Source organism: Enoplosus armatus, chromosome 20 (genome assembly GCF_043641665.1).
Source record: "Enoplosus armatus isolate fEnoArm2 chromosome 20, fEnoArm2.hap1, whole genome shotgun sequence".
Lineage (NCBI taxonomy): Eukaryota > Metazoa > Chordata > Actinopteri > Centrarchiformes > Enoplosidae > Enoplosus > Enoplosus armatus.
The window spans coordinates 6,219,947-6,235,798 of NC_092199.1; the positions used below are offsets into that span (position 1 = coordinate 6,219,947).

General features: G+C 40.6%; 1 protein-coding gene across 3 annotated transcripts; it reads right to left on the reverse strand.

The window, feature by feature from the left end:
• Positions 1–560: 560 nt before the first annotated feature.
• Positions 561–12,914, reverse strand: fbxo11b (F-box protein 11b). Of its 3 annotated transcripts, none has more exons than XM_070927036.1 (22): positions 12,647–12,914; positions 11,261–11,424; positions 10,962–11,043; positions 10,604–10,745; positions 10,367–10,496; positions 8,699–8,782; positions 8,388–8,520; positions 8,125–8,231; positions 7,008–7,119; positions 5,947–6,053; positions 5,702–5,839; positions 5,397–5,614; positions 5,079–5,259; positions 4,788–4,910; positions 4,083–4,168; positions 3,861–3,937; positions 3,630–3,773; positions 3,312–3,422; positions 3,107–3,214; positions 2,885–2,993; positions 2,271–2,369; positions 561–2,083 (listed from the first exon to the last, which is right to left on the reverse strand). In XM_070927036.1, exons 1-22 carry the CDS (start codon positions 12,732–12,734, stop codon positions 1,954–1,956), a joined length of 2,673 nt encoding a protein of 890 aa, XP_070783137.1. In that variant the 5' UTR covers positions 12,735–12,914; the 3' UTR covers positions 561–1,953. The 3 variants fall into 3 exon arrangements, with proteins under 3 accessions (XP_070783137.1, XP_070783138.1, XP_070783139.1); XM_070927037.1 differs by having other exon boundaries at positions 10,604–10,748; XM_070927038.1 differs by having other exon boundaries at positions 10,604–10,748; positions 11,261–11,397; positions 12,632–12,914.
• Positions 12,915–15,852: the final 2,938 nt, after the last annotated feature.

Consider the following 15,852-nt stretch of genomic DNA (forward strand, 5'->3'; position numbering starts at 1 on the left):
CTAATTTTCTTCTAATTAAAAATATTGTAAATAGTAAAACTCATACAATATAATACAACCATAAACTATAGAAGATTCAAAGTTGTCTTCTGTTTCTCTTTAAGCAGCAACACTTGAGACCAATAGGTTTCCTCTGTATTATGTGGCTGAAAAGCTTCTATGTATGGCAACACAAATAAGATTATACACCAAAATCAATAGGTTCACCAAATCTCCACTGAATCTGTGACCACTGAAAATAATCCATGAGTTTGACAAAAGTCTCTTGTACATTAATATGGATGCTATAAAACCGATATCACCTCATGATCTCCAGCTGTTACAGATAACCGATGCAGGTAAAGGTGTATTTCATCTGAATGAACAGTTTCACTGTCAAGTTTCTTACTAACACGTTAACATTTGAATCATTCTTTGGACCTTCAATACCGGAGACTGCATTGACAGAAGATCAGAGCACCTGCACCTTCAGCAGCATTTTGTTTTATAAAACCAGGTATTATTTAATTCTGTAGGATGTGAATTTCATCACAGCCAGTGAATTTAAAGACAGACACCTCTGATCTAATAAAGTTTTATTTTCTTAGAAATGGCCAGTTTCCTGTTCTTTTTTTGTCTTTCTAAGAAAGTATACCCCTTTTTGAATTCCAACTAGCATCTACATAATGGTTATTGAATACTTCACAATATATTAAGTCTAGATGTTATGGTACATGCATACGATTCAGGCTGCATGAGGAGCCACAGTCACCACGATACACGGGGGAGAGAGGGGGGGGGGGGGAGAGAGGGGGGGGGGGGGGGGGGTGGGGGTGGGGGACTGCAGAATGACTCTTCAGTTCCAGTTCAAAGGAGCTCAGACGCCTCCGATTGAAACCCTCTCCACAAAACACTGACTGCATCAACTTATAAACATATACACACACATACAACTTTCACTGTACACAACACACATTTATACACTCACATACACACCTTTATACAACTGTGGAGCCCCTCCACCTGCCATTTAAGCTAATATACTGGAGAGGGTTTTTAGTGTTTAAACGAGATTCTCTTTCACAGAAAGAACTTCACCACTGGGACGTTGGAGTTTCTGCAGTTTGCCTGGGTATCGGGGATGGGAGGAGGGACGCTAACCAAAGAAAAATAATAATAATTATAATAATATATAATAAAATAAAAGACATTCAAATACAGTCAGCTTTTTGCTTGAAAATACAAAACTACATGAGAAAGCATTGAAATAAAATCCATTGATCAGAACATTTTTAAAAAAAAAAAAGCCCAAGTGCTCCATCACACACACAATCTTGCTCTTTATCCACACACAACAGAGCAACATCCGCCCATCCGTTGCCTAGTTACAACTGCCTGGGCAGCCAATGGGGATGGCAGCTGCGAGGAAGCAGGAAGTCTCTTTTGACAGCAGTTCTTGTGAAGAAGGAGTGGGCCAGGAGCCGAGGATTAACACTGGGGTGGGGGTGGGGGGGTGGTAGATCTTCATGCGCTGCCAAAGGGGCGCAGGCCGCCATCGGCAGCCCCTCTGCAGAGCCCTTCTCCTCGTCTACAGACTGCAATAAGAAATACTCGAGTGAGGAATCTCTTGTGGCCGTTCCGACAATCTACCCTCGGCTCCACTGCTCTCTCTAGTGGAGTCTGCCTCCGCTGCAGCGTGTCTGACTGCAGCGGGCAGGAAGCTGCTTCCTCTGCAGCCTCTTTCACCTCGAGCCCGTCTGAGAGCGCCGCAATCACAGAGTCTCTCTGGGTCCTTATGGCTGCAAGTGGATGTGTGTATGTAACTGTGTGTGTGTGTGTCTATATATCTATATATCTATATATATATATCTATATATATATATATATATATATATGTGTGTGTGTGCGTGTGTGTGTGTGTGCAATGTGATGTGTTTATATGCTTATGTGAGAGTGTAACTAGACCGGATGCCTTCAGTTATGTTGCAGCGTGTTGGACTCGATGGGCGGCGCCGAGTCATACAGAGTGTCTGTGTCGTGCGTGGGCTCTCCGGCCAGCGTGCACGGGTTGGACAACGTTCCCGCTCCGCAGTCACAGAAAAACCTAGAAGGGAACAGATACCAGGGATTATGAACTACAGTCCCTTCAAATAAGTGAAAGAAAATGTTAAACTACTGCTATTTTTCAAATCGAAACATATGATTTTCACTGTTTTTTCAATATTACAAATGAACACAAACGTGAAATGAAAACAGAAAAAAATGTCAGGGAGGAACCAAAAATGTCTTACCGATCGTGCCGTATAAACTCTACATCATGCCCTTGGTGGCATTTTTTGATGCAGTTTACACAGATGGCGTTCCTATCTGTTGTATTACAGGTGTGACATCTGGAGAGACAAAAGACAGATTAATTTACATACTGAGGAACAATAAAAACAAGACAAATGGGAGACAATTCCTTACTTGTGCATTTTGACAATTACCAATCTAATAGGTATGTAACAATTTCTTAAATTAAGTGTTTCTTATATGTAGGGCTCTAACTAACAATTACTTTCGTTATCGATCCATCTGCAAATCATTTTCTTGATTAATCGGTTCATTGTTTGGTCTACAAAATGTCAACAATGTCACAATTTGCCCAAAGTGACATCTTAAAATGTCTTGCTTTGTCTGACCAACCTTGCAAAACCAAAGAAGTAAAGATATTCAAAGACATTTAATTAACTGTCACACACAGCAAGGACAAGCAAAATAAGCCTCACAACTGGAAGCTGGAACTAGGTAACTACTACTAGGTTGGTCTTTCTGCTTTAAAAATAACTTTATACAACAGTTAATTGACCATTTTGTGATGAATGTACCACTATTATTCTGAACCTTTTTAGCTGATGCAGTTTACCTGTAGAAGTCGTGCATGGGGTAACTGGTGTAGCTGGAGATCTTGTAGAGACACTGTCCTCTGCTCACTGCCTTCTCAATTGCATCCTGATTATTCAGAATCTTGTTATCTGACAGAGGACAGAAAACAGAAAATGAGCAAAGGAGAGCAATTAGAAAGCAGATCCAAGCAGCTTGGAACCAGACTGGGAAAAGACTTAATGCCCACAAAGCAGCTTGTTACCTTTCATGGTGACGTTGACTCCCGAGGCCAGAAACAGGCCTCCAAAGCGATTGTTGAAGATCTGGTTGCCCTCCAGCGTGGCTGTGGCGTGGTTAGTGATTTCAATACCTGGAGAAGAAAAAAAATGAAAATCAGCACCAAAAGGTGATACAAACTGAGATGTTCATTGTGCTCATATGGAGTTGATTCGGGGAAAAAAGCTAACCTGCAGCGAAGCCGTCAAAAATGCGGTTCTTGCGGAGTATTGGATGGCTGTTGGTGCTGATCAGCACACCGGCCTGAGCGTTCCTGAAGATGTCGTTCTCTTCCAGCAGACCTACAAAAAAAAAATATATATATATTTTATACATCAAATTGTAGATATACCAGAGTAAAATCATGAGGTAACAGGTAAAAACAGGCCCTAATAGGTTGATTGTACTATTAGTAACAAAATATTCTTCCTTTTTGGTAGATATATGTCTGAAACTTAAATGATCTGGTTATTTGTCATTTGAAGATGTTGCAGATTGCCTTTGAGTACCTCTGCCTCCATTGAAGATGCAGATGCCACCGTCTCTGCCGTCATGAATCTTATTTCGTCTCAGTGTTGGGTTGCTGTCTGTCTTGATCCACACCCCGGCCATGGCGTTGTCAAAGATCTCATTGTCCTCGATGAAGCCCAGACCTGTTATTTTATCCAACGGGATTAGACGTACAAGTACACATACACTACATATGAGACAAACTGAGCGGCAGAGTGAGAAATACAGACCTGAGTTGTAGACTAAAATCCCTCCATTCTGGCCTCCCCATATCTTGTTGCGCCTGATCTTTGGGTTGCTCCCCGTCCTGTCAAGATTCAACAAGGAAGATTTGCATTAAAAGAAAACTAGGAAAATCAGCATCGTGCTAAAGCTTTTACGTAGAATCATCTGGTTTAAAAAGGTGTCTCTTATTTTATGCGTTCAGTGAAAATAGGGCTAATTTTTTTTACCTTATTTGTACACCAGAGTACATGTGATTGTAGATGTCGTTGTCTTCCAACACACCATGCCCGTTGTCATAGAAATACACACCAACCTAAAAAAAAGGGGGTGATCAGATGATCACAACATTGAATAAACACAAGAAAAGACAATACAATTTTGTCAAAGAGATAAAAAAAAGGCACAGTAAGGGCATAGATATATTCAGTAGATTCAATATACAAGTTTATACTTAAAAAACAGTTTTGGAAAAATGTGTGACAATGTTTACATTCACCTGAATTTCCCCTCTGGGGATCAATAAAGGCTTATCTTATATTTACATAAATGGAGTAGCTCAGGTGCTAATCATACTCTAAGAGCTCACTGAGGGTGTTTATATTAACCTTTAACACCATGTTGCCAAGACTGTTTCTGTTCACACAAAACACAAACTTGCAGGTATGTAGCTCAGTACATCTTCTGTATTTAAGTATATGTGGCATCTTCCCAAAATTCAACTGCAAACTTCCCTGGGTTACCCCAACTACAACTATGTTTTACATGTGTTACAGAAAGAACTAGGTTTAGAAATTAAAAGTTTAAATGGCTTCAATTGTTTAGTACTTCTAACTAAATGTAGAGTATTGTTAACACTCAAATCGAAGTGTTTGCTTGTACAATGCTGTTTCATATGGGCAATGTGTGACAGTGTCTAACCATGTTAATTTTACCTGTTTGCCACTGTGGATGCGGTTCTTGCGGAGGACAGGAGTGCTGCCTGTGGTCACCCAGACTCCAGCCAGTGTGTTGCTGTAAACCTCATTCTCCTCGATCACTCCCTGGCCTTTCTCATGCTGAAACACAAACCAGGATCAGGTGTCAAAACCTTACGACAGGGGGAGTCTAAGCTTTTATTAAAAGCTAAAAAATTATCTGTACTTGCTGGAAAAAAAAGAGTTATATTTTAACCAAATACCATACGGCCATTTCATATCTGCTGGTAGACTGAAGACCGTATTTACCACATAGATGCCCCCATGCTGCCCATCGTGGATCTTGTTGTGCCGTACAATGGGGCAGCTGTTGGTTCTGATCTGGATTCCCGCCAAGGCGTTACCATAGATATCGTTACTCTCTATCAAACCCCGTCCATCTCCAAATATGTACACCCCTCCTTGGTTACCGTTGAATATAGCATTTCCCCTGGATATACAGGAAAAAAGCTGTTACAATCATGGAATAAACATGAACATGAACACAAACAAAGTAATCAAATTTCCCACTTAATACCCAAATAGTGTCCCCTTTCCATGTTTACTACAAATGCTGCGTGTCCTCACCGTATCGTTGGGTCACTGTTGGACGTGATCCACACACCAGCAAAGTTATTGGCATAGATTTTGTTCTCTATAAACTGTCCCCGCCCCTTCTCGTGGACGTAGATGCCTCCTGTCTGGCCGTGATGGATCTCACAGCGCACCACTGTGGGGTTGGCGTAGGCCTTCACCTCAAAGCCTGCTATACGGTTTCTATGGATGTTACAGTTCTCAAAGTAACCCTGAAACACAGAAGAATACAAATGAGATGGTCTGTGATGTTTCTTCAAGTAAAAATGTATGACATGATGGGGTTGGTGTGTATTTACCATGCCGTGATCAAAGGTGAACACTCCAACATCTCGTCCGTGGTGGATGTGGTTACGTCTAATGATGGGATTACCGTGGTTTTTCACCCAAATCCCCGCTAGCGCATTGTTGCTGATTTCATTGTCTTCATAAATGCCCTGGAACAGACACCAAGACTTTGAGTTAGAAGCAAAGCCTGTGTGAACATTTGTGTGTGTTTGTTTGTGTAAGAGCTGTGATCGAGGGGGAAAAGCAATTCTTTTACCTGTGCATGATCTGTAATGTACAGTCCTACGTTCTCACAGTCACTGATGTTGCAGTGTTTGATGGTTGGACAAGCTCCCTGGCCACTCACACACACAGCTGAACCCACTAAACACAGAAAATAACAAAACAAAAGCGTCACTTTATAGTAGGGCTGTGAGTAATGATCACTTCCATTATCATTAAACAAACAATGAAAAAAAGGTATTTAATCTAAAAATGACATGAACTGGAAAAAAAAACAAGCAAATCCTTATATTCGAGAAGCTGAAAGTTTGGCATTTTTATAAAATGATTATAAAAATTGTCATTGATTCATTTTCTGGTTGACAATATTTCATCTTCTTGCTGCGGTCATAAATCATCCCTCAGCACTTCCAACACAGTGCATATACACACATGTTCATACAGTGTATCAGACACGTGGGTCAACTGCTTACCACACATGTATGACGTGGACACAATCAGGACTAGAGTTGTCTAGACTCCTCAGTAAAACAACTATTTTCATTTAATTTAAATTAACATTATTTACATAATCAAATAACATGCATTTACCAGCTAGATACATATAGAACACATACATAAGAAGTAATACTGGTATCTCAGTTCTGGCAACACTGTACTCATTAACAAAAATATTTCAATCCAACAACCCAAGAGAGAAGTAACTGTCATAATAACAGTAGTTGCCAAAAAAACGACTGCTCCAGGGTTTTTTTTGGTTTTCAGTCCAAGACCCAAATGACAAATTTAGTCTCTCATCCTGGGACATAATGAACACACTGATCATGTAGTGATAAACCAAATTAGGGACACCCTGTGTGGTTCTGTATAACAGTTTAGAGCTGTAGTTTTCTATGGTTTGAAAAGCACATACATACGTAAAATATCATGTAAAACAATACAAGAGCGCTGCAGTAAATGCTACTTTTGTGACTCTAATGTCGCAAACTGTAAACAAGGTGAACATTCAATTGTTATTTTTTTTTAGGGCTGTACACGTGTTCATGTTATTGTGTCATCCCCCAGTAACAAGAGGTCAGTGTGTGCGTGCGTTACCTGTGCATGTGGAGCGGATGATGCAGTGGTCGATGTTGGGGCTGCAGTTGACTGTGATCTCCAGACAGTGGTGGGCGTTGTGGTGCTGCGCCGACTTATCATCAGGATTAAACTGAGGAGAGACGAGCGGCAGAAGTCAGACAGAGGCAGCGCATCAAGCTTCTTTCCACCCACCACATCTACACTGGACTCTCCCTTCTGGAGGCATTAGTGCCACTAATACTTACTACATGTAGCTGATAAAGAGGATATCATCAGGATCTTACACAAGAGACATAAAATAATCAATACGACGCCACATGAAGCTTTTTTGATTTTTTATAACTGATGGGAAACCTTTACAAATTGTTGTTGCTGGTTTAAATCGGCATACAAAACTACCCAGACAACCAACGTAGCTGTTTTTGGTCTTTGATGTGTGAAAGGTAATTCTTCAGTCCTTAAACCCAAATCTTATAACATGTACAGTGTAACTGTGTATGACAGAGTCAAACTCAGTTAGATAAATTAGTCCAATTACACCCACATCTCTACTTACTGAGCTCTTCAATATGGCACGTATTATAAACCTTCTAGCTTGTATTTTAAAAACATATCAGTTAATTAACAGATAATCAGCAAACCGCCCCAAATTGGAAAAAATCTTGATCACAGAACAAAAACATGATGATGAAGCAGCTTAGAGAAATTTCACACCGTAATCTATACAGCAAAACATATCTTACAGGTTGGTCAGTGTCCTTTTCCAATTCCAAAACAGCAGGGACAAATTTGCTAGTTGACCACACAATTTGGTTTGTTATCAGGAGCCCATGAGCAGTGTTACAAGACCCATGTTTGTTGTTGTCTTGTGATTCTTGCTTAATTACAGCATGTTCTCTGCAAGCCACACAGAAAGCCAGGAGCCTCCACTTGGGAAATAATAATAATCATTTCATTCCTCAATCATGAATAAATAATAAATTAGACACTAAGCCGGACTTTCCCCACTGTGACTACTTAGCTTACCAGCAGAGCTCTGTGATGTGACTACAAAACAGGGTCTTAAATATACAGCCAGTCTTCACATTTGTTTGAAAATATGTAAAATCAAGGGGAAGGTGAGGTCTTTGTTTACCTTGATGGTCATGTATCCCACATAGGCATCCTCTGAGCCCTCCATGAAGACAAATGTTGAGTCTCTAGTATTCTCTATCACCACCTTGTCTGCTACTTTACCAGGAGCTGAGGGGAAAGCAGAGAAACCTCATCAACACCCTCATACATATGGACATAAACACCGCTGAGAGTGTATCCCATCTTAAGAGGGATATTGATTGCATGCGGCACAAACATCAAGGTAATGTCTTAAGTACTTTTCAGTGAAGGCAACATGCTTACCTGCACCAATCATGGTGATGGGGGACTCTATATAAATCCACTCGTCTGTATAGATGCCAGAGTGGACGAAGATTAGTCCATCAAAGTGGGCCTCTTGTACTCCACCCAGCGCATCTTCAATGGTGTCATAATACTGCAGCAGAAAGGCACAAACACTTTCAGGTAGAATATACACACCTATAATTCATCAGAAGGCAGTTTGGAAAAGCAAGCAGGTGTTTACATTAGCTGTGCTTTGCATAAATGTCAGTACTATGGCCAATGAAATAAATCCTGAAGGGCTTCTCTTAAGCTATGAAGATTTGACTTACCAGCATATTCTCTCTGCCTTTGTATCTGCCAGGGTTACTGTAGAAATGCTCAGCAAAGCCTGGTTTAACATGAGCGCCTTTGTACTGCAACATGGAAAACAACAAAATACGTCAAAAAGGTCCAAATGCATTAACATATTCCTAATACAACCTGGGCATCACACTAACCTTTCCAAACAGCTAGTATAGCAAAAAGGGTTTGACTTAAACTTATTATGTCTTTAGGTGCTAAAGTAAGAAAACACAGAGCAAAGAGAATGTGCTACACAAGAAGGTGCCATAAAGTCAGTGTACATCATTGGTTCCCAACCTTTTTGGCTTGTGACCCTTTAAAACTTTCATTGTATATGTCTACTGGTTGTGAACACTTCAACCACAGAGTGATTTTTCCCCCCTGAAGAGGTACAATTATTCAGTTAAGTCCAAAAAGTCTGAAAAGATAAATCTAATTTTGTGAGGCAGAAATGTGTTTTTTTCTGTTTCCTGTCCTGTTAACCATCTTGCAAACCCCAAACCCCAAATTAGGAACCACTGGCATCCATAAATATATGCAACTGACAAAACCAACCACCACAGAACAACAACGCATGCAGAGGTACAACATTTCTCAAAGATTTCAGAGTGATTATAATAGACGCGACAAGAAAACACTGCATTCTTTAATTTCTAGACCTCACAATTACAAGCCGCAAACACTAAGAAGTAGGACTCCTACAACAACTGAAGAGTCAAGTGATCATTACAAAACAAACTGCGACTAGTGTTTTGTTTTTTTGAATTGTCCTACTACATTATAATTAACAAAGCAAACATATAAGCCTGAGGACCTTAGATGATGTTTTGTCTGAGCAAAGCCCTACATTGACATAATTAGATAATGAGATTAACTCCACAGTAAGGAATTTTACACATACTATTTTTGACATAGCGTTAGAAGAACATTGTGATCACATGCACACATATTAAACTGATCCGTCCGTGGATGAACTGAAAGCATTAATTGTGAGACTGAACTTCTGAGAAATACTGAATATGTAGTTAAAAAAAAAAGAAGCAAAAGAAGAAGAAGAGACAGCTACTGGTCATAAAAGTTTGACCATCATTTCCCTTCAGACAAAACATGCTCAGGAACACCTCTTGAGAAATTCTGATAGAGTTGCTCGTTTGTGTTTCTAGGAAATAATGACATGAGATTAAACACAAGCACTTAAGTAAAAGCACTTTAAGTCACATTTATTGCTGACTTGTTGATTTATTGTTGTTTTTTATTTAACTGCTTGCTGTTGCTTAATCAAGCACATTTCCTAAGTGCTTGTCCGTGTTATATAGTCAAGTGATAACTACACTTCCATTTCTCCCTGTACATATTGTAACATTTCAAAAAAAATATATACAGACATTGATTTGCTTTCTAATGCGTGTGTGCAAAGTGTTTTAACTTTACAGACACTCTTTTCCCCAGGTCAGATATTATTACCCAAGTGAGTGACATGGATTTTATTGCAAAGCCATCGATGACTTTGCAGAACTGCACATTAGTTATTTTTTTAAAATGCAGAGTGAAAATTTAAGGAGACAATAAAATAAGCCAAGCCTGTGCAAAGATATTGAGGTGCTTTCTTCTCCCATGACAAAACAACACACAGAAAACTATGATGGCAGACTTACCAGCTGTTGGAAGCTCTCCTTCCAGGGGTTTGGGTGTTCATGCTCCTCAGGGCTGACCTGGTAGAACCTGCCTGGCTCGGGATGCATCATGGGACGTGTGTACTCAAACACTTCCATGTATAGACGCTTCCTAGAATATCAAATATCACATAAAATAAATGTCAGATGTCTGCCTGTTAATGACTGTGATATTCAAAACAGGAACAGACAGGTTTCCATCTCTTCAGCAGCACTGACCATAGGATAGGATCGTTGGCTAGCTGGCTGAATCTCTTGCAGACACAAGCTGCCTGACAGAGGTCCTGTTCCAGTAAGTAGGAGAAGATCTTCAAAACAACCTCATCTGGAAGCTTCTGCTGCAGATATTGCTCTGCTGGGGCTGCTAAAAACACATAAATAAAAGCACACACACTCACAATGTAAGCTTTAGGAAAAATCTTTTCACTCCAAGCACACTGAACTATGGAGTCATGCTATTTAATGGATTGGAAAATAACAAGATTCACCAGCACACACAGAAAAATCAATGAAGATTCAAAAAAAAAAGAAAAGGCTAACACTCTCCTTGCCCCAGTTGCGGAGATTTAACACACACCTGGCAGGTCGTGGCTCTTACCGGACACTCGTGCCCGCTTGGCTCGATGGCCAAAGGCCTCTGTTGATGAAGTGGAAGCTCCCTGTAAAAAGAGGGGAAATAGGATATCAACTTCATGCCAAGATACAAGCACTAAGTAATCAACTTGGAAATTTACTGCTCTGTCTTAAAATCATTGTTCCTTCAGGAGCAGGACACAATCAATCAGCCATTCCCTCTCATTCACACACTCTCAAGTCTGTAGGGATGCACACTAAAGTCAATATACAAAAAAATGTACTCTTATGTTTCAGTCTAACCTCCATTGGGCCCTTGCTAGGGCAGGCAGAGGCGGTGGCAGAGGCAGCAGCGGTTCTCTTGGGAAGCAGGGTCTTGCGTCGAAGCTGGTAGGGACTGTTCTGAGCTCCTGGACCGGACTCCTCAATAGCCATCTCTGCTGCAGCTGCTGCAGGAGCCTCCTCATCTGCACAGAAAGGCAAACAGATTTCCTATATATACACACCATTTTCTAAAACAGACACTTCAATGCACAAAGCTGCAGTATAGAACAAGGCCATGCAAAAAAAAAAAAAATCACTGGGTATTTCTCGGAGAAGCCCAATCATTTCTTTTTTGCTATATTCCATTACAATTAATTAAATTTCTACTGTAATTGCAGCAAACACTTGAACCACTGACACTCCTTACCATTAATGACACAATGGTGTGCATTCAGCTCACATGCAGTGTTCACACTGCGCAGGCTAACACACAGGGTAATAGTTGGTAAGGCAGACAAAGGTTAGTGATTGATAATGGCAGATGCACCCCCTGCAGCCACATTACGGGTCTTTCATGTCTAGTCATTCACAACTGTTATCGGGCAGTGTGTATTTGTCTCTGGGTCCTCCATGAGCAGAATCAGACGTATCTTTTATGGTGCTGTCAAATTAAGGGCCGCAGATAAAGTCGATCAGACGTGCGGCTAATGGCTAAAAACTGAACTGCGTAGCTGGCAAATCCGCGGTGTAAACAAATCGAGCTACGGCTAGCAGGCACTGCGAACAAGGAAGGAGGATATGGGTTCACTGCTGGTTGTGTTAGCTTTAAACTACAGCCGCAAGCACAGAAAATGAACATACTGAATTCATCCAAATCACACCGTATCATCTACCACAGCTGATCTGTGTGGCCTCTTGAAGCTGGGGCAGCTAGCTAGCATTGCCCCCATTCGCAGCTAATGTTTTTGTTAACGTTACACCCCAAAAATGGCAGTCCAAAGACACCGCAGATTTACACCCTCAGAATCGGTAGTGACAGCTGGGAATGCAACGGCCGAGCAGACACGCAGATTCTGGTTAGATCATGTGAACTCGACCCCTTTCCCTCCAGCTGAGGTTACCTGAATAAGAGCTATTAATGTTGACCGTATAGCTACATACGCATTACGTTAGGCGAAGACAACCCCCAACATCCACATAACCTGGTAAGCTAGCTAGCGGTGTTAGCTAGCCCCAATCACTCAAGCCAAACAAAGCGCGGCCTGGCCTAAGCCACAGAGCAAGAAGCCTCGGTTTTTCCTGCTGAACTCGCCGTCTCTAGGAGAGGAGACCAGCCCAGTAGCAAAAAACCGAGGGTCATGTGAAGCCTGTTATCGCCTGACACGGCTTCGTCTTAAATCATTCGCTGACCGTGGCCTAGCTTACCTCTATCCCCGTTGTTCCGTTCGGGCTGCACCGGGCGCGGCCTCGACACTCGCCTGGGTCTCCTGTTGGTGGCTCTGACGGAGTTCATCTGGGGAGTTGGTTGTTGAAATATAGACTGCTATCCTCGACCACCCGCTTCTAAATTTAGCCCTCGACCCAAACTACCACCCGGACAGCCTTTTGCCCAGATACACCCAAACAATTGCGATCAAAAACCCGCTGGTATTTGGGGTGTAATCGCTTTTTTTCTCCTCCGTGGTGTTACAGCTCCCCCCGTATCGCTGCGCGGTGCCAGCTCCGTCTCTGTCTGTAGCAGGAGGAGCCATTAACCCACACGGGAAACAATCGCGAGAAAAAAAAGAGCAGAGCGTCCGTTCGACCAATCATATCTGGTGTTTTAGAATATCCTCCTGCAGCGGCCAATCAGGAGCTTCGTATCAGACGACTTGACAAACCTTTCTGTTGGGGTCCGGGATCGGTCAAGCGGCGATTTGATCAATTCATGGGCACACCGATGGTCTACAGTCATCAAAATAATGCACATTTTGCAGCCCTATTGGAATAAATAAGGACTGAGCTACATGTTAGTGTGTTTTGTAACCGTGTGCCACATTGACAAGGGATATACTTTAATGTTGAACCAACAATCACTATCACTTAATTATTAACAAAGAGCATAACCTTGAATTTGTCTAATTGTCTTCCTATCTAATCAAGAATTGACATTTGTTATTTGCCATGTATCAGTCGAAATTTGAGTGTTTGGAACATATTGGGCAGAGGGCAGAGACTTGGGTTAAATGTTTATGTTGTATGAAGTTTATACGTTTTCACACATCACAACATTTTAAAGTGAAATGGAAATGAAAAGTGAAACGTGTGTTAAAGCAGCAGACACCTGAATTGTGAGATGGAGCATAATAGGCAGAGGCAGATACATTAGTAAATGGGATAACAAGTATTTTTAAGTTAATTTTAAGATTCAATAAAAAATGTATATTACTGATTTAAACAGAATAATTAACAGAGAAATGTAATGATCATTTTGAGTTTTTTAATGCATCATTTAAAAACAAATTTAACAAATCAATTTATGAATGATATTCAAAATTCATCAATGTATTAATCAATTATAATTAAACACTGAAAAAGTCAAAGTGTTTCAGTTGCAACACTATTGGAATTCATTTTATCTCATATGAATACAAGCTGACACTAAACTCCCAGTTTACAGGAGGTGATTGTTTGAGACTAAAATTATAGATTTTGGGTGGAGTATCACTTTAATAAACACGTTTGGTCAATTAGCATCATTTTATGTAATTGGACCACCAGAGGGCATTGTTTGTCTGCTAACGATTAGGCTGTAATCTCAAAGTAGCAAGACAGAGCGTTACATTGAGACTGTTTTGTTCCATTGTTACAGGGTTTTATCTGGAGTTCTTCTATCTGGACACCTTTCAACATTCAACAAAAACAGCGATTAATCATTTTTAGTAATCAGCACATATGAGTTTGAGGACAATTACATTACAATACAGGGGGATGTAAACCACTGAATCATTTTTAGTGCTTGGGAAAAAAATAGTCAAGGTAAACACATATATTGTATATATGAGAAAAATACAGTATATGCAGGAAATTGTTAAATATCTGATTAACAGAGTGACTTTTGGCAATTTCCTTTACCCATTTTAACACAATCGTCCTCATACTGGGTTGTTCTCAAATAAACTACATTCTGCTGATTTGAACATTATGCTGGTTGGATGTTATTACTTGTTTTTTATGTGGCCTTTTTTATTGGATAGTTTTCAGGGGAGAGGTAGACAGGAAACATAGGGAGAGAGATTAAGGTCAACAGGATGCCCTGAATGTTATTACTTAATATACCTTTTCTTCAAAAAGGTGTAAAACAACAATACTTTCAGTTCCTGAGACAATGAGGTCACCCCACCAATTGTACACTGGACGCACAAAGATAAGATTCACAACAAAGGATTTATGTTTATGTTTATGTTTAAGTTCTGGAATTAATACATTAGACAGGACACCATGAGACTCTGCTTCACAGGGACACCTTTCACAACAACAGCACAACTTGGGAAAAAAATCTACACCTCAATAGCTTTTTTCTGTAGCCCCCAAAGTGTCATGTTTTTCCTTGATGCTCTGTAGAGAGACTGTGTTGCAGTGTTGACGTAAAGAGCATCAACACTGCATGTGCTATCGTCTGCAAGAGCAGTTGAGGAGATGTCGTTTTTTTAGACACTGTTTCCAGTCCTGAGCTGCAAGGCAACATCTTACTGAGGCTGTATCAGTCTGAACTTGAAGTCAGCCTTTCTCAGAAATAGTGATGTAATCTTGTGTGCCACTTATCTGCGTACAACCTTTTCTTTTTTACATAACAGTGATGGTTTGATGTCTCTGTTTTGTTTTGTTTTTTGTTCTGTTTTTATGAGGACAATGCCACCAGCCTGTGAAGACAGAGTATAGTACATGTTATTGTTCTGTTAAAACCCCAACTTCCACTCAGATATATGTTTTTGTATCTAAAATAATTTTACCTCAGGCTGAACTCCTGCCTGGGAGGCCGACTTTAAGTATGGACCATAACAGAGATCACAATAAATCCTTCGTCAATAGCATCACCTGCTGGTTGAAGAATATAAATGCACCCACACGTTCAATGTTGGCATGTAGGAGGCAGTGTATCCATATCAATGAGTTGGACTCGCATTCCTTCTTGCAGCTGCAGCCTTGAAACCCTGGGTTGCTTGCTTCTGAGTGTGTGTGTGTGTTATCTAGCTGCCATATCCATCCTCCTGTAATAAGCAGAAAGAGCAGCTGTGTAGTCTCCCCCTCCCACAGCCACCCACCCTGGCACACAGAGCAGAGGTTGGTAGGGTCACTTTGTCCTTGAAAGCTTTGGATGCTCTGAAGGACAGCATTTCTAGATAAAGACAGCTCAGTTTAGTGTGTGTGTGTGTGTGAGTTTTCCTTTTGTTACTACATATACACTCTCACTCACTAAATCTACTCCAACAGAGAGGATATAATAAACACATTTATAAATGACATGAAAAAACATCACAAAGATACATTTTATACAGATGTAAAAAGTGGCAATTAATAATACTTTTCATTTACAAACGATAAACATAATTACATTACAAAGATAATTGCACGTCCTTCATTAAAAGAAA

Coding starts and splice junctions, on each gene's coding strand:
- fbxo11b (XM_070927037.1), bottom strand. CDS start 12,734: ATGAACTCCGTCAGAGCCACCAACAGGAGACCCAGGCGAGTGTCGAGG. Junction 8,232..8,387: donor CATCACCATGATTGGTGCAG/GTAAGCATGTTG, acceptor CTTTCCCCTCAG/CTCCTGGTAAAGTAGCAGAC. Junction 4,911..5,078: donor AGCATGGGGGCATCTATGTG/GTAAATACGGTC, acceptor TTTGTGTTTCAG/CATGAGAAAGGCCAGGGAGT.